General features: G+C 50.3%; 3 protein-coding genes across 3 annotated transcripts; 2 read left to right on the plus strand and 1 right to left on the minus strand.

Annotated features, from left to right (window-relative positions):
• Positions 1 to 41: 41 nt before the first annotated feature.
• On the plus strand, positions 42 to 7,359 carry Nop9 (NOP9 nucleolar protein). Its single transcript, XM_036199321.1, has 10 exons — positions 42 to 342; positions 483 to 941; positions 2,277 to 2,387; positions 2,938 to 3,079; positions 3,904 to 4,096; positions 4,902 to 5,042; positions 5,407 to 5,538; positions 5,693 to 5,929; positions 6,135 to 6,240; positions 6,852 to 7,359. The coding sequence occupies exons 1-10, from the start codon at positions 93 to 95 to the stop codon at positions 7,007 to 7,009; spliced, it is 1,929 nt and encodes a 642-aa protein (XP_036055214.1). The 5' UTR covers positions 42 to 92; the 3' UTR covers positions 7,010 to 7,359.
• A 427-nt stretch (positions 7,360 to 7,786) lies between these two features.
• On the minus strand, positions 7,787 to 13,244 carry Cideb (cell death inducing DFFA like effector b). The gene is made up of 5 exons (XM_036199324.1): positions 13,204 to 13,244; positions 12,810 to 12,954; positions 8,488 to 8,634; positions 8,110 to 8,300; positions 7,787 to 7,922 (listed from the first exon to the last, which is right to left on the minus strand). The coding sequence occupies exons 1-5, from the start codon at positions 13,242 to 13,244 to the stop codon at positions 7,787 to 7,789; spliced, it is 660 nt and encodes a 219-aa protein (XP_036055217.1).
• Positions 13,245 to 16,105: 2,861 nt separating this feature from the next.
• Ltb4r2 (leukotriene B4 receptor 2) lies at positions 16,106 to 17,394 on the plus strand. The gene has a single exon (XM_036198563.1). It carries the CDS (start codon positions 16,115 to 16,117, stop codon positions 17,189 to 17,191), a length of 1,077 nt encoding a protein of 358 aa, XP_036054456.1. The 5' UTR covers positions 16,106 to 16,114; the 3' UTR covers positions 17,192 to 17,394.
• The last annotated feature ends 3,243 nt before the right edge of the window (positions 17,395 to 20,637 follow it).

The raw sequence follows: 20,637 nt of genomic DNA on the forward strand, positions 1-20,637 counted from the left end.
GCCGAATCATGACGTCTGCGTGCGTCAGGCGTGCGCCGGCGACCGTGGGAGCTGCAAACCGGGAAGCGTGGAGGATCGGTCCCGGAGCGCGCATGGGGCTGGGTCCGCGTTCGGCTCACAAGGGGCGGCGCCAGTTCCTGGGTGCCGGCCGACGAGGACGCGCGGCCCGGGGTTCGGGGCGTCCCCCTCCGGGCCGCGATGAGCGTCCCCGGCTGCCGGCGGCGGCCTCGCGTGCGGAGCAGGCCCCGGAGGTCCTCCCGCACCTGAGCCCGGAGGCGCTCGGGTATTTCCGACGGGCGCTGTCAGCGTTGAAAGTGGCTCCCGAAGCCGCGGAAGAACGAGGTAGGAGCAGCTGTGCTGGGGATTAACAGTAAAACCCACGCGGGGAACTTCCAGAGGGATTCCCGGGAGTTCTTGGCTAAGGGATGGCTGTCTTACCCTCCTCTCTCTCTAACGGTCTATTTATTTCCTCGTGTTTTCAGAGTTGATGGTGCGCAATATTTTGAAGGAAGTGGAGGCTCAGGCCCTAGCCTTGGCCACGAACAGGACTGGTAGCGAAATGCTGCAGGAACTTTTGGGGTTCAGTCCTTTGAAACCTCTGTGTCGAGTGTGGGCTGCTCTGCGCCCCAACTTGCGCTTCGTGGCTTGTCATCGATGTGGGGTCCACGTTTTGCAAAGTGCTTTGCTGCAGCTGCCTCGATTGCTGAGGAGTCCCGCAGAAGCGGAGGAGGAGGAGGATGAGGATGAGGAGGATGGGAAGCATGGTCCCTTGCAGACTCTGGAGGAGCTAGTCCTGGGACTAGCCGCTGAAGTGTGTGATGATTTTCTTTTCTTCTGTGGAGACACGCATGGCAGCTTCGTGGTCAGAACTCTGCTGCAGGTGTTAGGAGGTACTCTTCTGGAGTCCGAGAGAGCCAGGTCCCGGGGTTCCCAGTCGTCTGGTAAGTATTATAAAAAAGGGAAGTGGGCCTGGTGAGCAGGAGAGTTTCGGAAGTTCAGAAGCCAGTAATTAGAAGAGTTAATAATCTTCATGATGGAGCTTGACCAAAGAATAGTGTGTCTAGACATGTAGAGCAAAGGGTGTACATCTATCTAGGGAACAGCTACTAGCTAGGGATAGGGAGAGGAGACGATTCATTAAAAGCGATGGATTTCACATTTTTATTTCCACAACCCACAGTAAGAAATTAGTCTTTTTAATTTTAAAAATGTGTATGTGCATGTGTACACACTCAAATGTACATGCCTTCTGCTGTGTTTGTGTGGAGGAGAGAAGACAGTTTGTGGGAGTCAGTTCTCCTTCCACCGTTCCGGTTCCGTTTATTGAACTCAGCTTGTCAGGCTCAGTCGCAGCCCCCCTTACCACAGCCTCGTTGGCCCTGATAGTTTATTCTGAGACAGAGTCTCCCATATAACCTAGGCTGGCTTTTGACTTGTGATGTGGCAGAGGCTGGCCTTCCAATTCCTGTTCCTCCTGCTTGCTTCTGCCTTTCAGGTGCTGGGATTACAGGCTGTTTCCATGCCTGACGGGTTGTTAGGTTTTTGTTTTTTAGACAGGGTCTTACTGTGTAGCCCGTGTTGGTTTGGAACTCACTGTGTAGCCCATGCTGGCCTCAGATTCACTGTCATCCTGCCTCAGCCTCTCAGATACCAGATTTTTGGGATGTATGCCTTTACATCTGGCCAGGAGGTTTGCTTTTTAACCCCAATTTTTATTTTTATTTATCTATTTATTTGTTGAGACAGGGTTTTCCTCTGTAGCCCTGGCTGGCCTCGAACTCACAGAGGTCCACTTGCCTCTGCCTCCCAAATGCTGGGATTAAAGGCGTGCACCACCACTGCCCAGCTCCCTGATGTGTTTTCAACCTGTATGTGTGTGTGTGTTGGATTCAAGCAAAGGTTCAGGAATGCCCTTTCTGCTTGCTAGCCCCTTTTTTGATATTTTCTTTCCTTTTAAATTTTATTCTCTATTTAAAAATTGTTAATTAAGACCAACTTTGCCTCATGATACAGGATGTGTCCTACATTTAAAAATGCTGGAAAATATGGTTAGAGAGTATAAATGAGGTCTGACTTTGGATACTTTAAATACTTTAAATAACTGACTGAGAAATATGAACCCTGGACCATAGGGAAGGGAGCTGAAGATCCACAAGCAGCGTTGAATTGTATTACATCTGTTCTGCATCTCACGCTGAGCCCTTACCCTTCTGTGGAGTTCTTCCTATTTGGCTACTTGGATTTCACTATTGCTCATGTTCTTGATCTCTCTTTAGAAACACAAAGGACCTCAGCTCGGGAATGTAAGCCCACTGATTTTGAGGTTCCTAAAACTTTCCTAAGTCGTCTTCAGGACCTGAGTGCCTGCTTTCTGAAGGACATTGCAGGTAAAAGGATGTGTTAGTTACTTTCCATTGTTGCTGAGACAGATACCTGGCCAAGGGACTGGAGGAAGAAAATGGAGGGGGCAGTGCATTGAGTCCGCGTTATCATGGCCATAGCTAGACTGTGTCCAGTCAGGGGTGAATGCTGGGCTCAGCTTGTTTTTCCCTTTTCATTCGGCCTAGGGCCCCAGCCCCTGGGCTAGTGCCCCCCACATTTAGGGGCGTTCTTCCCACCTGTATTAACCTACTCTAGAAAGTCACAGACATGCCCAGAGGTTGGTTTTCGTAGTGATTTTATATCCCATCAAGTGGACAGTCAAGGTTAACATCACATCAGGGAAGGAGGAGAGGGACTAGGATCTTGTCTGGGGGTTCCCCAGGCAGGACCCTTCTACCAGGTCATTCCTCTGTAACACCTTCTGCTTTAATGCTATAAGGCATTCTGTATCGACATTGTCATGTGTATAGACCCCTTGTTACTTGCGTTTTGGGGATTGTACAGGTAATCTGGGCTTGGAATAAGCTATTAAATTATCTCTGCCTTTTCCTACAGTATTTATCACTGACAAGATCTCCAGCTTTTGTCTTCAAGTGGCCTTACAGATCTTACACCACAGATTACCTCAGCATTGTGCCCATCTCTGTGATGCTGTGATTGATTACCTGAGTTCTCGGAATTCTTCAGCAGGTGGCAGGTATGATCGGGTCTTCAGGAGTAACCAAAGTTGGGAATGTCATGTGTGATGAATGAGATGCTGTAGATACTGTAGCAGTGGAGCTGTATTTCTGGATGAAGTTTAGACTCTTTGATCTTCTTAATATTTATTGCTGGGCAGTGGTGCATGACTTGAATCCCAAGCACCTGAGAGACACAGTCTCACTCCTGCTGTCCTCAAGCTCAGAGATCCTCCTGCCTCTGTATCCCAGGTACTGGGGTTAAAGGCCTGTATACCCATACCTGACTTAGTTTTAAGATTTATTTTTATTTTATATTTATGAAGTAATGCCTACATGTATATATGTACACTACGTGCATGCAGGGCCCTCAGAGGCTGGAAGAGGGTGTCAGAACCTCTGGAACTGGAGTTGGAGATAGATGTAAGCTGCCTTGTGGGTGCTGGGAACTGAACTTCTTGGGTCCTCTGCAAGAGCAGTACGTGCTCTTAACCACTGAGCCAGCTCTCAGGCCTCAGTCTCCTTCTTCATCTGTGTGTGGCACAATCTCACTATGTAGCACCAACGGGCTGGGAACTCACTATATAGACCAGGCTGGCCTTGAACTCACCTGCTTCTGCCTCTTGAATGCTGAGATTAAAGGTGCGCACCACCAAGGCCAGCTTTTTCAACAATACTTTATTTGTATGAGCGTTTTTGCCTGTGTGTATGTATATGTACCACATTTGTGCAGGAGCCAGTGGTGGGCAGAGAGGGCCTCTGGACCCAGGCTCTCTGCAGGGGCAGTGATATTCTTAAGCAGTGAGCCGTCTCTCCAGCCCAGCCGCGCTCTTCTTACCTTCAGCCCTCTGCTCCTGTTTCTTCGGGATCAGACGAGCTCCAGACTCCTGGAGCAGCTGCTGCTGGTGTCAGAGCCAGTGAGGCTGCAGCGCCTCTTTGAGGACCACTTCAAGGGCCAGCTGCACTCCTTGGCTGCGCACCCCATTGCTAACTTCCCTCTGCAGCGTCTACTGGATGCAATCACTTCCCCTGAGCTGGTGAGTTGGAAATGTGGCCTGGTCTCTTTCTGCTATCCTTAATCATTGGGCCTTATTGATTGATTGATTTACTTATTTACATATTTATTTGGTTTTTCGGGTTCGGGTTTCTCTGTGTGTAGCCCTGGCTGTCCTAGAACTTGCTCTGTAAACCAGGCTGGCCTTCAGTTCACGGAGATCCACCCGCCTGTCTCCTGAGTGCTGCGATTAAAGGCGTGCATCACCACTGCCCGACTTCGGGGCCTTATTTTATTGAGTGCTTGTCTGTGCTTCTCTGACAATTTACTGCCCATTGCCCATGTGAAGTTACTCTCAGTTTTCCAGAAATTAGGGTGGAGGTGCCCTGCTCCTAGAGGTTGGTTTCGGCTTCTCAGGTTTGATTGCCTGTCTTCTTAGTTCAATTTCACAGCTAGAAGTTGTGTGGCGTCTTGTCTGTTAATCCACAGGCCCTGACGCCTTTGCTTAGCTCCTCTTTTCCCTTGTTGCCTATGATGAGGGTGGAGGGGGGGGGGTCCCGTGGTCCCTTGGGTTGACACATGGAGTAGAATGGCAGGTTTAATTCTAGACTTGCTTTGCCTTGGTTCTCCTTGACTTCTGCAGAAGGGACATTTAAAATCTTCCCCCATAGGGTAACACATCTGTGACTTCTCTTCTGGGTTTTACACAGCACAGTGAAAATTCTGATGCTGGCAATGGTTTTTATGTCTTATCTAGCTTTTTTTTTAGTAGGAAAAATGTTCTGATTAACTTAGTCAGTAACCATTAATTGAATGTCAGCAATTCTGCAATCCATGTTTCCTCTCAGCTGTCCCTTGTGTTTGAGGAGCTGAGCCCTGCCTTGGAAGCTGTGCTGGCCCAGGGCCACCCAGGGGTAGTTGTCGCTCTGGTGGAAGCCTGCCGCAGGGTTGGGACTCACCAAGCCCAGGTCTTGCAGCTGTTATTGGAGGTGAGTGGCTGTTACTTGCAACCCATCCATGCCCTTCCTTGATCTAATTCTGCTAGTTAGAATTTGTCTAATTTGGATGTGAGAGGTTTAATGTTGAGGGAATTATAGCTATAGAGACAGATGAGTCCAAGAACAGCCCTGAAATGCAACTCCAGAACTTAGAGAACTCTGAGAGGTAAATGTGGAGTCAGCCCCTACAAGTGTAGAGGTTGGAGACAGAACAAAGCCAATGAGATTCTGCCCTCCCTCAGGGTCCTCTGCTGTCGAGTTAGACCTCCCTTTCCTTGAACACTCTGTCTAGAAAACCCTTGTGTTGGGCATGGGATAGTTCTCCAGAGTCTTTATGTTTCGTCTTGCTGTCTAGGCGTTCCACTGTGCAGAGCCCTCATCCCGGCAAGTAGCCTGTGTGCCTCTCTTTGCCTCTTTGTTGGCTTATGAGGTATACTATGAACTGACGGAGGAGGAGGAGGAGGGGGCGGTGCCTGCAGAGCATCAGGTAAGGTGGGAGGGGCCAGGCTTCTCAGTGCTTGACTAGCCCCTTGGGTTGTTGGTGAGATTGCTTTTTGAAGAGAAGGTGGCAGTCCCCTAGGCACGAGCTCATCCATCTGGCCTGCTCACTGCCTCCTCTTTTCTTACTACTGTCCTCCCAGGTAGAAATGGCCACAGCCAGAGCTCTGAGGGAAGTGACAGTACTTGGGTCTCTACTGATCCAGCATTTGCTGTACTTCTCCAACCCTGGACTTGTACTTCGGAGTCTGAGCGCCTTGACAGGACCACAGCTCCTGGCGCTGGCCCAAAGCCCTGCTGGCTCTCATGTATTTGATGCCGTCCTGACTAGCCCCTCTGTTACACACAAGCAGCGTCGTCGTGTGCTGAAGACCCTAAAGGTTAGACTTGTGCCCTGGTCCCTCCATCACTGCTTTAGAGAAACGGGTTTCGTTCAGGGCTGGTCCCGAGAGCTGGAGGCAGGGCGCACGCATAGTTCCTATGCTGGTTGAACTGTGGCTCTCCAACTTTCTGAAATTATTCCCCCACTCCCCAAACCCAGTTGCGTTCCTCTCCCGAGGGACTTCACCTGTTGTCTCAATGCAGGGACAGTATGTGGCGCTTGCCTGTAGCCGCCATGGCAGCCGTGTCTTGGATGCCATCTGGAGTGGAGCAGCTTTGGGGGCTCGGAAGGAAATTGCTGCTGAATTGGGTGAGTACTACTGCCACTGGGTGGTGTTTCCAAACTGCCTTCCTGCTCGCAGTGGTGGATTAGTTCAGCAGATAGCAGAGGATGGTGTGGTTCTGCTTTTGCCTCCTCCTCTGCAGACTTGTACAGTTCTTTATCTACCCTTATCCCTCTGTCTGGCTTTTAATAGGTGGGGTGTTTTGTAGGAGGGGCCACCAGTTTACAAATCATGACACCTGAGACTTACTAATTGTGAAAGCTTGACCTTAGCTTTAGGCTTGTTTTTAACTAGCTCTTATGCTTTAACTAACCCATTTTTACTAATCTTTGTTCTGTCACGTACTGCCCAGCCTGCGTCCTCCATGTCTCCTCGAATCTCTCTTGAACCTGGATTCATCTCCTACTTCTCTCTCTGCCCAGAAGTCCCGCCTATACCTCCTGTCTAGTTATTGGCTGTTCAGCTCTTTATTAAACCAGTCAGCAGTATAGCTTCACACAGTGCACAAATATCCCACAGCAGTGTACATTATTCCTGTTTCAGGCATGGGGTTGGAGGAAAATGGAAGGGCCTTCACTTCAAGTAGAATTTATTTTTGAGCATGAGCGATGATAAACATAAGTAGTTCTCTTTGCAGGAGAGCAGAATCAGGAGTTGATTCAGGATGCTTTTGGCCACCATGTGGCCCGAAATGTGGCCCTGACTACCTTCTTGAAGCGGCGAGAGACTTGGGAACAGCAGCAGAGTGCTGTGGCCAAGCGGAGACGGGCATTGAACTCTATACTTGAAGACTGAGACCTCACGGCCTGGGAATTGTGTCGATGGGGGTCACAGGACATGCTTGTCCTTCCTGCTTTGAACGGAGTCACGAGTCCTATTGGAGCAGATGTAACAACACACAAAAAACTGTAGTAATACACAAAACTGTAAGCCTGCCACTCAGAAAATTGAAACAAGAATATCAAGAATTCACTGGGATTAAAGGTGTGGCAACAAGGCAAAAACCAAAAACCAAACAAACAACAACCAAGAATTCAAGGCTAGCCTGGGCTATGGCAGCCAGATCCTGTTTATCCCCATGTCCATCTATCTGTACCAACACCCCTCCTTCCCCAGGCATACTGGTAAACATTTTTTGTATTTTTCTTTGTAATATTTTTATTTTTCAGGGGAAAGGTAGCTCAAGGTAAAGCTAGGGACTGTGTCATTGATGTGCAGGGTCTTAGGGATAGGGATCAGTAAGAAACTAGGGACTGTGTCATTGTGTGCAGGGTCTTAGGGATAGGGATCAGTAAGAACCTAGATGTAGCAGCAGTTATGGTGGGATCAGCATGCCAGGGACAAGGGTGTGGTTCTGCAGGATAAGTAGAAGGTAGGAGATAGAGGTAAGATAGGCAGCATTCTTCAGGAATGTGCAGGCTACAGGACCAAGGCAGTGTGCTGAGAGGTTCTGTTACAGTGGAGTCAGGTGAGTTACCTAGGGTACACTGCAGCCCCAAATCTGATGATGCCTTATAGCTCTCATGTGTCTCATGGGACTGGTCTGGGGCACCGGCTCCAGTCACTGTTTCATTATGAATGGAGGTGACTCTGTTTGTGCCACTGCCACCGCTCAGCGCCCTCCACCACGTGGCGAAGGGTAGATGAAATTCCCAGCAGCATATGACCCAGGCCTTGCAGCAGTGAGGAAGTCCAACGAAGGAGCTCCCTGAGGGGCAGGAGTGAAAGGAAACCAAATGATTAAGGGACACTGAGGGGTGGAGGCCTTGAGATTGAGGGGTGGGGGTGGGGTTCACAAAGGAGAACTTAAGGGGTACTGGGGTACAAGAAGTGGGACTTGATTGAACTTGAGGGACTCTCCAACTATAGGGTTGTATGGCATGTTGATTTCTGACCTGAGCACTTTTTTGGGTCCAACTCCTTGAAAATCACAGCTCATGGAATAGAGCCCGTAGAATGTAGCTTTGACGTTGAGGCTGCCGAAGAGGTCTCGAGGATTTTGCTTGTACACATCAAAGGTGATTCGGGCGATGTCCTTGCTGTGTTTTGGCCTCTCGCGTCCTAGGCCATATGACAACATCCCACTCTGTGGGACACCCCATGATTGAAGTGAGCCTTCCTTCATACCCTGACATCTGCTAATCCCGTTGGTGCTGGATCAGGCCTCTTTTGCCTCCCCAGTACCTCAGCCCCCAAGGTCAGTGAAGGCTAGGGAAGAGGGTTGGGAGAGCTAGAAAGGATTGGTGGCCTCAGCCGCCCACTGTGGGCCTCACCCTGGGACTCCAGCTCTGTCCTCGCTCCAGCACCATTAGACATGTGTCATCCTCGAGCAGCTGGAAGAAGTCCTCACTCTCCACGGCGGTCCCATCCTCCTCCAGTACCAGTGTTAGCACGCCACTTAACAGCAGGGTCTCCAGTACCTGTTAGTGACCAGGGGCAGGAGGGGAGGGGCGGGTGTTAGCCCATGCCCCTCTCTTGAGTTGACCCATCGCCCGACACACTGATTGATATCTCAGCTCTGCTTCCCTGTGTATGGTTTTGAGACGGTATTTGTGGAGTTCAGCATGTTTCCAAACTCAGCAATTCTGTGTTAGCCTCCTGGGTCCTGGGGTTGTAGATGTGAGCATTTCATTTCATCCTTCATAAACATGGCAGTTCTTGTTTGGGTTTTTTGTGTTGTTAACAGACCTTCACCAGAGGCAGACCTTTTTTTCATTTTGCTTCTGTTCACCTACCCCTGCTCCCCTCTAAGCTACTCCCAGTGGTACTGAATAACAAATCAGTCATAGCCAGGTGTGCAGAGGCAGAGGCAGGGGCACTACTGGAGCCTAGAAGTTTAATACCAGACTTCAACAGTTTTGGACCCTGACTCCAAATGTGGATAAAATAAAACGAAGGGCTGGAGAGATGGCTCAGTGGTTAAGAGCACAGGCTGCTCTTCCAGAAGACCTGGGTTCAATTTCCAGCACCCACATGGCAGCTCACAACTGTTATAACTCTAGTTCCGGGGGATCTGACACCTTCACGTCAATGCACATAAAATAATTTTTTTTTCTTTAAGACAGGATTTCTCTGTGTAGCTTTGCGCCTTTCCTGGAACTCAACTTGGTAGCCCAGGCTGGCCTTGAACTCAGAGATCTGCCTGGCTCTGCCTCCCGAGTGCTGGGATTAAAGGCTTGTGCCACCACCACTCGGCACATAAAATATTTTAAAAAGCTTTTGTAGGGCAAAGACACAGTCAGCAAGACAAAAAGACAGCCTACAGAATGAGAAAAGACCTTTACCAACCCCACATCTGACAGAGGACTGATCTCCAAAGTATATAAAGAACTCAAGAAACTAGACATCAAAATACTGAACAATCCAATTTTAAAAATGGGCTAAAGAGCTAAACAGAATTCTCAAAAGAAGAATCTCAAATGGCTGAAAGACATTTAAAGAAATGCTCAACATCCTTAGTCATCAGATAAATGCAAATCAAAATGACTCTGAGATACCACCTTACACCTGTCAGAATGGCTATGATCAAAAACACTAATGACAGTCAATGTTGGAGAGGATGCAGAGCAAAGGGAACATTCCTCCAATGTTGGTGGGAATGCAAACTTGTACAACCGCTGTGGAAGTCAGTATGGTGGTTTCTCAGAAAACTGGGAATCGAACTACCTCAAGACCCAGCCATACCACTCTTGGGCATATACCCAATGAATGCTCAATCATACCACGAAGATACATGCTCAACTATGGTCATAGCAGCATTTGTAATACCAGAACCTGGAAACATCCTAGATGCCTGTCAACTGAAGAATGGATTAAGAAAATGTGGTACATAAACACAATGGAGTACTACTCAGCAGAGAAAAACAATGACATCATGAGGTTTGCAGGCAAATGGATGGAACTAGAAAAAATCATCCTGAGTGAGGTAACTCAGACCCAGAAGGATAAACATGGTATGTATTCACTCATAAGTGGATTCTAGATAAAAAGTAAAGAACAATCAGACTGCAACCCACAGATCCAGGGAGGATATATAGCAGGGGGGACCCTAGGATGACTGTGGCTTATAATAAGTTTTGGTTTTACTCAATCACTGGGCAAGCTTTAGTGAAACATTTCACTATTAGGATAAGAATTTGTACTGTATCAAGCTGATAATAGAAAAAAAAAGTGTGTTATAAGGCGAGTGGTGGTGCACGCCTTTAATCCCAGCATTCGGGAGACAGAGCCAGGCGGATCTCCGTGAGTTCAAGGCCAGCCTGGTCTACAGAGCAAGATCCAGGACAGGCGCCAAAACTACACAGAGAAATTCTGTCTTGAAAAAAAAGAAATGTGTTATAGAAGAGTGAGCCTGGTCTCTGAATTCCTCATCGACCTGTGACTGCTCTTGGGCACATGCTCCTTCTGTGGTTTCACCCATTCAGGTGGTGACTCACCAAGGAGATCCACATCATGTTACCTAGACTTTAACCCTCCAAAACTGAATAAAACCTTTTGTGGTGATTTTATATGTGTGTGTGTGTGTGTGTGTGTGTGTGTGTGTGTGTGTGTGTGTGTGTATGTATGTATAAAATACCTTTAGGCCTTAAATTTGCTGGGCCGTGGTGGTGTACACCTTTAATCCCAGCACTTGGGAGGCAGAGGCAGGCAGATCTCTGAGTTCGAGGCCAGCCTGGTCTATAGAGCGAAATCCAGGAAAGGCGCAAAGCTACACAGAGAAACCCTATCTGGAAAGAACCAAAAAGGAAAAAGAAAACGCAATCTAAACAGATGAAATCTAGCTTATCTGTGTTCTCTTATCTACAGTGTCCTCCCGTGTCGTCCTTCCTGTTCTCTACACCTTTTGTGTGTTTGTTTTTGTTTTTCAGTTTTCTGGGACAGAGTTTCTCTGTGTAGCTCTTGCTGACTTGGAACTCACTTTGTAGACCAGGCTGGCCTTGAACTCACAAAGATCCATGTGCCTCTGCTCCCCCCCCCCCCCCCCCAGTGCTGGGATTCAGGGTGTGCACTACCACCACCCTGCTCTGCAACGGTTTTCAGTGTTAGCACTGTTTAACCATTCGAAGGCCAAGTGATAACTTGTGTTAAAAGAAATGTCGGGGTTGAACTAGGTTAGGAACAATCCCGTGATAAGAAATTGAAGGGCTTCAGCTGGCAGGAGATAGACAAGGTGACCAGGAAGGGTAGGCGGGCTCTGGCTGGCTCCTGTGAGGCCCCGTGAGGTGCTGTTCCCTTTGACTCATTCTAATGCTGATTGCAACAGATTCAGTTTTAAGGATAGCTTCTGAAAAAGCCTCCGCCTGTCCTAGGAACCAGGTAACTCTAGATCACCCTGAAGAGAAGGAGCTGGACATGAGGGAGCCAAAGAAAGCCACAGGCGCATCTTAGCGGGGCCTTCTGGTGATGGTGGTTAAACGTCTTTGAAGACATACTTAGGTTGTTTCCCCCACACCAGGAACTAGAGCACCAGGGTTTCCACCATGTGCACACTAGCAAAGGGTCTGAATCTTCTAAAGACAACCTCATATCACTTACCGTGTGGATTGACACACCTTCCTTTAACAAATTATTTTTATGTATTTTTTAAATTGGGTGGGTGGGTGGGTATGTGTATGTGAGTGTGTAGAGATTAGAAGAGGGCATTGGATCCTCTGGAGCTGCAGTGACATTGCTTGTGAGCCACCAGGTGGGTGCTGGAAACTCAGCCCTGGTCCTCTGCAAAAGCACTCCATGCTTTTAACTGCTGAGCCATCTCTCCACCCACCGTGGACAGCCCACTCCAGTCTCTGGGGGTACTCTGCCTAGCTTTACTAACTAGATTGGAGTTTTGCTAAATAAACACCTGTCCAAATTGTCTCTTGACTGAATTCATTCATACAAGAAGATCAGAGCCAAGAGGCATCCCCTCTCCGATATCTGTGAAAATATCTATAAAGACTTTCCATTGATTCCTTTCAGAAAAAGATAGCTTATTATTCCCTTGTGTAGATGAAGAAACTGAAGGCTGGGGGATGCTTTAGAAGTGAATGGTTTGCCTCGCATGTGCAATGACCTGGGTTTAATGCCCAACATTGAAAGCATTTTTCAAGTCAGGTTTTGTGGCATGAGTCTGTCATCTCAGTGCTTAGAAGGCTGACGCAGGAGGATTCAGAGTTCAAGGTCAGCCTGGGCTAAAAAGTGAGAGCCTGTTTCAAGAGAAAGACAAACAAAAAACTGGTTTTGACAAGTTGAATGACTTCCCAAGGCTTGACAGCTGGGAAGCAGCAAAATCAGAATTTGAACCTAGCTTTTCATAGAAATGACGGGCTGGGAACTCAGACCAGTGGCAGAGCGAGCCCTTGTCTAGAGTTTTGATTGCTAGCACAAGAAAACATACAAATGCTGTGGTCACTTCTGAACCCGGTTCCCCACCCCTTTTTACCTACTGTTTCCCTGAAAACGAATAATTCACCCAAATGCAACAGGTCACTGGGCCTAGTGTTTCTTAACCACCCGAGGGATGGCAACCGTGAATAGGCACACTTCCTGCTCCGCCATCCCACCGTCCTTGGCGTGAGTCTCTTGGCTTCCCTGCTCCAGGAACCCGACCACTCACCTTATCTAGTAGCTCCTGGCGGGTGGCAGCTGTCAGTCCTTTCCGGACTGTCCGCTTGTGATCACAGACACGGAAGGGGCGCTGAGGCGGTGGAGCTGAGTTCCAGACCCTACGGCCAAGTTCAGAGCCCATAGTGGATACTGACCTGGTAGTTAGGAAGAAAACCCCAGAAGGGGCAAGGAGGGGGTTGGTAAAGTTGGTGATGATGATGGGGTGGGGTGGCTAAGAGGTTCTAGGTTTACAGATCCAAAGGAAAGACTATGGGAAGAACAAAAGAGTAGTTAAGAGTTGGAGAAATCTGTCAAGGCAGGAAGTGAGCCTTTCAGAGGCTGATGTTTGCCTCGTCTGCCCATATCCCCAGCACTGAAGTATAAAGAGAAGGGTCAGAAATCACCTCAGCAGTCCATTGGGCTTCAAGGCTGAAAGGTACTCCATGGTAGAGGGATGGAGTAAGAGAGCTGCCTCCCTGTGGCTCGGGGGCTGTGTGCGTCTCTGTTGTTCTGAGGCTGAAGTCTTGTTTCTGTATAAAGCTGAGATCTTAGCCCTGTGAAGTGAGAGGTGAGTCAAGCCTGGACTCTGTCCCCCTTGCCTGATAAGTAATGGGACAAAGTCGAGGAGGAGGAGCCTGTGTGGGGCTTGTTTGCGTCTCTCTTTAGAGATGTGTTGTGAAGGATAGAAGTTGATATTTGATTCTCCCCTCCCCTTATCCAAATACACTTTTACTTTGTAGTCTAGATTGGCCACTTGAACTCCCGAGCTTCATATCTCAGCTCCTAAATGCTACAAGTTTCTGGCCCACAGTCTCAGAGATGGGCATGCCATTTGAGCCCTGCTGACTGTGCTGCCACCTGCTGGAGAGTTATCAACGGCAGCTTTTGGAAAAGGCTGGGCTAACTGTGGGGAAGCTCGCAAGCCTAGCAGGGGGAGAAGCAGGGGGACCATTCCAAGGGACCCAGAGAAAATGAAAGGTGGAGCAGTGTGTCTGGGAATGGTGTGAGGAGAGGCTGGATTCTGATCTCCAGAACTAGCATCTCCAGGATCCTCTCTGGTACTCTGGCCCTCCTGCTTACCTCCTCGGTTGGAGAAGAATTAGCTAAACTTCTGTTTTTCTGGCTTCATTCTCCAGAAATGCCTGCTTCAGTGGCCATGAACAGACACTGCTCTACTCTTTTTTGTTTTGCTAATTATGTACCTCCACCTATGATCCCCCCACCTATGATCCCCCCACCTATGATCCCCCACCTATGATCCCCCCACCTATGATCCCCCCACCTATGGTCCTCTCCACCTATGATCCCCCACCTATGATCCCCTCACCTATGATCCCCCACCTATGATCCCCCACCTATGATCCTCTTCACCTATGATTCTCTCTCTCTCTCTCTCTCTCTCTGTATGTGTGTGTGTGAGAGAGAGAGAGGGGGGAGAGGGGGAGAGAGAGAGAGAGAGAGAGAGAGAGAGAGAGAGAGAGAGAGAGAATGCATATAGGTGCCGGAGGATTTTTCTTTGAGACGGGTCTCTCACAGGCCTGAAGGTCACCAAGTTGGTTAGGATAGCTGGTCAGTGAGCCTAGAGTTCCACCTGTTGCCATCTGCCAGCACTAGGATTACAAACCTAGCACACACACCCTTTAAAACAAAATTATTTATTATGTATACAGTGTTCTGTCTGCATGTGTCCCTGCAGGCCAGAAGAGGGCACCAGATCTCATTACAGATGGCTGTGAGCCACCATGTGGTTGCTGGGAATTAAACTCAGGACCTCTGGAAGAGCAGTCAGTGCTCTTAACCTCTGAGCCATCTCTCCAGCCCTGGGCCATGCACCCCTTTAACATGGTTTCCGGGTACTGAACTCAGGTCCTCAGGCTTGTATCACAGGACTTTGGCAAAGACTTTGCCGGCTGAGGCTCTACTTAGCCCAGGGGCTTTAGTTTTGATGTCCCAGACTTCATCTCTGATTTTAGTTGTAGCCATGATGGACAGTTGCACAGAAACTGAGGTTCACTGTTAGTAAGCCCAGAAGTGGGCACAGTCCCTGTTTTCCTGCCTGGGAGTCTTCTGGACTCTCCTAGTTCCCCAGCATCCTGTGTTCTGAGAAACACAAAGTGCCTGGACAGCTTTGTAACCTATCCGGCTTCATTTCTCACACAGGCTGGAGCCCCAGCCAGGGCCTTTTCAGGCACTAATGAAGGTCGGACAGAGGGGCATTAGTGCCTAAGACAATGCCCCAGCAATGAAGCATTCCCTAGTCTTCTGCCTTGGGGTTCTGATAGCTACCAATGGAGTACAAATGAAATATACCGAATGGCTCTCCTCTTCCTGCTCTTAACATGCTCCCCCCCCCCCGTGTGCTATGATTACCCCCAAACAGATTGCAAGCTCCTTATACCTACATGTATAGCCTATCCCCCTCCACTCCCCAGGCTGAAAACAGCCAAGAGAGAGCAGCTAGGGAAGTAGGTTGCTTGGGTTGCCTTCTCCGTTGAGAAGGTGCACGCCGCTGCTCATCTGAGCCTGGAGATCCTGACTGCCTTAGGAGGCTAAAGAACATAAACATCGCAGAAGGTGGGCTGGAAGGGCTGGGGCCAGAGGTGGGGGAGATGTGGGAGCAGCCTTTAGCAGACAACTCCTCCTGTCCTCATGGCCCGGCGCCTTCCTGCAACTCCTCAGCCTTATCCTGTTTCCTAGGGAGGCTGGCCTCCACATGCCTGGGCCTGTCAGTGATGGGAAGAAGTAGGATGGAGGAGGGCCCAGGAAAGGCCGGGGATAAGCACCATCTTGTGCCTTTTCATTCTTGCCTCATCCTCTGCAAATGTGACAGGCATGGGGCAGGATTAGATACCTCATCCATCCACTGCCTCTTCACCTGTCAGCCTCCCTAAACCGCCCTCGACTCCCAACGCTGTTTCTCCCAGCTAGGTAAGTAGATCTGCTCTTTACTCCCAGCCACCTTTCCCCTGAGATATAAAGAATGGGATTGGATCAAGAGGGGGCCACGCCACAAGGTCAGATGCGGAGGCAGAGACCGTCTGCAGTGAGGATTGGGGAACACCAGTGCTTCAGTAGCAGCCTCTGGGAACATGCCAAGAGCAGGGAAGGACAGCTGACTGGGAACAGGGGCCACGGGTTCTAAGGAGTTGTTTCAGTTGGTTTCCTGGAGAGAAGACACAGGCAAGCTGCAGAGAAGCTGGGGGTAGTGGCGGGGTGGGCACAGTCCCTTCTCATCTAGCATCAGAGGTAATGTGGGTCTTTGCCCCAATCTTGAATGCTCCACCCGGTGGATTCTTGCAGCCCCCTTCTCGGAGGATGTCGGTCTGCTATCGTCCGCCGGGGAATGAGACGCTGCTGAGTTGGAAGGCCTCGCGGGCCACCGGCACCGCCTTCCTGCTGCTGGCGGCCTTGCTGGGACTGCCGGGCAACGGCTTCGTAGTGTGGAGCTTGGCGGGCTGGCGGCCCACCGCGGGGCGGCCGCTGGCGGCCACACTTGTGCTGCACCTGGCGCTGGCCGACGGCGCGGTGCTTCTGCTCACCCCGCTCTTTGTGGCTTTCCTGAGCGGGCGGGCCTGGCCCCTGGGCCAGGTGGGCTGCAAGGCGGTGTACTACGTGTGCGCGCTCAGCATGTACGCCAGCGTGCTGCTCACCGGACTGCTCAGCCTGCAGCGCTGCCTAGCTGTCACTCGGCCCTTCCTGGCTCCCCGACTGCGCAGCCCGGCCCTGGCCCGTCGCTTGCTGCTGGGGGTCTGGCTGGCCGCTCTGGTGCTCGCCGTCCCGGCCGCCGTCTACCGTCACCTTTGGGGCGATGGCGTGTGTCAACTGTGCCACCCATCGGCGGTGCACGCCGCTGCTCATCTGAGCCTGGAGACCCTGACTGCCTTCGTCCTGCCTTTTGGGACAGTCCTCAGCTGCTACGGCGTGACGCTGGCGCGGTTGCGGGGCGCGCGCTGGGGCTCGGGGCGACACGGCACGCGGGTGGGTCGTCTGGTGAGCGCCATCGTGCTGGCCTTCGGCTTGCTCTGGGCCCCCTACCACGCGGTCAATCTCTTGCAGGCGGTGGCTGCGCTCGCTCCGCCCGAAGGGCCCCTGGCCAGGCTTGGCGGGGCGGGCCAGGCGGCGCGCGCTGGTACTACTGCCTTGGCTTTCTTCAGTTCCAGCGTCAACCCGGTGCTCTACGTCTTCACTGCGGGGGATCTGCTGCCCCGGGCGGGGCCCCGGTTCCTTACTCGGCTCTTCGAGGGCTCTTGGGAGGCTCGAGGGGCCAGCCGCTCCAGGGAGGGTACCATGGAGCTCCGAACTACACCTAGGCTCAAAGTAGTGGGGCAGGGCAGGGGCAATGGAGATCCTGGAGGCGGGGATAGAATGGAGAAGGACAGTCAGGAATGGTAGCCAGAACCTCAAATCTTGGGGCTCCCCTACCACTTGCTATGGTTCCTGGAACTCAAGGGTACTTGGGGACCCTTCTATGATTGCAGTTTTGGTTTGGTTGGGCAGGATTACTCAATAGGCCCAGATTACTCCAAGACGTGGGATTGTGAAGGTGACTGTGGCCTATGTTCTTATTCGGTGCTTACAATACGGCCTGGATCCATGTACCAGAATTGCTTACATGTTGCCAGTAGCTACTCGTGTGAAATACATTGGGAAGCCATTAACGGATGGTTTAAGTGTGCTCGCTCCTGTTAGTGGTTCATCATGCCTGTGTTGTACTGAAGTCACCTCATTCTGGACTGAGACGGGCCAGAACCGGACAGTGCCAGCCTTCAGTGGCTTTCTGCCCTGCCTCCCCAGCCAGGCTATCTGTTTTCCCAGGCCTGTCTCTGCAACTACTGTGGAGTTTGGATGAGGGTGGATAAAATTCAGTCTCAGAAGCCTTTCAGAGGAAGAAACTGGCCTCCAAGGGGAAGTAAATCTGTGCCGTGTGAAAGGAAAGTGGTGTGCTTGTCTTACGCACAGTGAGAGGGAGGCACATGACTGGATGGTGATGCAGGAGCCTGGGAGGACAAGATTCCACCTTTCCCTCTGACCAGCTGCTCACCCCACCCCTCCTCTAAAAGTGACCAGGCCTGTGAGGAAGCCCAGGAGCCGGCACTTTCTCTATTAGAGGAAGTTTGAGGATTGATCAGGAGGAGGTGTGGTGAATGGCTGGAGTATCTGGAAAATGGAAAGAATGGTTCTGGAAGGTGGTGCCTTTCCTTTCTCTGTCTTTTTTCTCTCTGCTGCCTTCCCTCTTCACAAGATATTAGCTGTTCCTAACCCTTCTCCACTGCTTTCCAGCCTCCACCTTTTGAATTTTTTTTTTTTTTAGCAAGTGTTTTTGTTTTTCTTTAGGGGACATCATGGAAGCACACATGACCAGTCCGTCCTAGTTGGCTCAGAACATTCTTACTAACCTTCAACATTTCTTGTTCCTAGACCCATCGGACTAGCAAACTGAGGTAGTTGACCTCGCAAGTGGTTACTCTGGGCTCTGCTTCACTGTCTTTTCTCACTCTTCAGGCAGAGGCCAACAGAAAAAAAGGAAAGCCAGTCTCCAGGGTCACTGTAGGAACACCATAACCGGGGTTGAGGTGACCTCCGCACTAGGGAGGAAGTATGCTTAGAGTGTCTAGTCTCTGGAGGAGGAGGACTAGAAGGGAGATACAGCAGCCTGAGGAAAAGTGTGAAGACAACCCACTGTCTGCTGGAAAGGGCTCTGCGTGGCCCTGGAGCTCCGATCTAGAAGCTTCTATCCATAAACACGGAATTCTTCCTGTGTGCTGGTGTTCTGGAGCAGAGGTTTCTGAACTTCCTCTGTTGTAAATTCTCCACCTTACACACCCAGTGTGGTCAGCGAGTCCTTCCTCAACTCTGCCGCCAGTTCGGGCTGCGGTTTCGGTCCCCTTTCATCACATCCTCTGCTTGACAGTTGCTGGGTCAACGCTGATCTGGCTTTTCTCAACGTGAGAAAAGTGAGGGCACTGGGAAACATCAGGGGCCTCGACGGCCAGCCACCGTTACGCTTTTCGTCTGTCCTGACAAGCGACAGGTGAAAAGTTAAATGGTAAGGCTCGTGGAGCCCTGAAGGAATGCGTTCTTGGTGAAGACTTCAAAGAGAGATGGCGTCCTTCCTTTCATGGAGGGAAGTTGAAGGACAACCCTTTGGAGGCTGTTTATCTGTTCACATTCTTTTTTATTTATTTTTTAATTTTTTTATTTTTTTTTTTTTTTTTCTGAGACAGGGTTTCTCTGTGGAAGCCCTGGCTGTCCCGGAACTCACTCTGTAGACCGGGCTGGCCTTGAACTCACAGAGATCCGCCTGCCTCTGCCTCTTGAGTGCTGGGATTAAAGGTGTGCACCACCAGCGCCCAGCTCTTTCCAAATTCGTAGATGCTCTTGCGGTAGGGCTGGAGTGAGGAGGCATTGCGGCTCCGGTGCCACCGCCTCTGTTCTTCGTTCTCAGCACAGCCTAGCTTAGCCTCCACTTTCTCTGTCCACGTAGAAACTGACGGTGCAAGGCTGTAAGGCTGTAGGAAAGGAGTGGTCTTCACCCCCTCCTGATTGGTTTGCACCACCCATTTATTTTTTGTTTCCCTTCTACCTCCTCCCAATAAAATAAAATTAAAAAAAAAGGAGTGGTACTAATCCTTGCCTAGAGCCCATTGAGAAAGTCCAACAGGGTTGGACTACATGGTCAAGTGGGTAGGGGAAGGAGAAGAAATCCATATTTTGTGTCATGAAGGACATCACTCAGACTTTGGCTTCTCCCAGAAAGAATGGAGAGTTGGGTAACCTGTAAGGGAGGTGTGGAGATGGCTTTTTGCCTGTATCCACACCAAGATCATGGTCTGACCTGAAGTCAGAAATAGGTTGCTTCCCCCTTCATTCACTTTTTGCACATTTTCCTTGATACCCCCCCCCCTGCCCACTGGGTGTCAACCTGTCTCTCTCTGGATCTCATACAGCCTAGGGTGGCCTTGACCACGTGAAGTACAAAGATAATACATTTTTTAAACCAGTAGTCTCATTCCGAGCCTTGCTTCCTCCTCCTATGATATAATCCATCACTCTGTTCACCTCTCCGGTCTAGACCTGCATTTTTTAGACCACACCCCAGCCAACTCACTCCCGGCACCCCTCTTTCCTAGCTCACTGCCCTTTCCTGGGTACTTCTCATTTAGCCCCCACCCAAGGAGCCTTCCTCCTTTCTGGGCCGCTCTGGGACACAAGATTGTCCCTCTCGAACAGTAAAGGAAGGTGTGGGTTTTTTTCAGCCTCACCCTCAGGAAGATGCATCTTCCCCTCCTCTGCTCTGTGGTACTTCCTCTCTGGCTGATTTAGCTGACAGACTTAGAAGTTGGACCAAGACCCTAGCACTAGGACCGATTCAGGAATTGTCTGTCCCATGCCTTTGCCCTGACCCTGGACGTGGCATTGGCTTCTGATCAGCATCTGGGAAACCTTGTAAGTATCCTAGGAATTGGATGGTGTATTATGTATCTTTGTGTGTGTGTGTTGTATGTCAGTGTGTGTGTGTGTTTGAGTGTCAGTGTGTTGTGTGAGAGATAGTGTGCGAGACTGTGTGTGTGCATGAGTGTGTCAGTGTATTGTGTGAGAGTGTGTGTGTGTGTGTGTGAGAGAGAGAGAGAGAGAGAGAGAGTGTGTGTGTGTGTGTGTGTGTGTCTGTCTGTCTGTTGGGTGTAGCTTAGAGAGATGCTGAGAAAGAGTCTCCAAAGACAGCCTGACCACTGCAAAGGGACCTGTCCTCAGGGCCTGTCCATTAACCCCTCCCTGTCCAAGTTCTTCCTGGTACATGCTGGTCAGCTCTAGAGAGAGTGGGTAGGTGACTGGAGAAA

This window comes from Onychomys torridus, chromosome 9 (assembly GCF_903995425.1).
Source record: "Onychomys torridus chromosome 9, mOncTor1.1, whole genome shotgun sequence".
Lineage (NCBI taxonomy): Eukaryota > Metazoa > Chordata > Mammalia > Rodentia > Cricetidae > Onychomys > Onychomys torridus.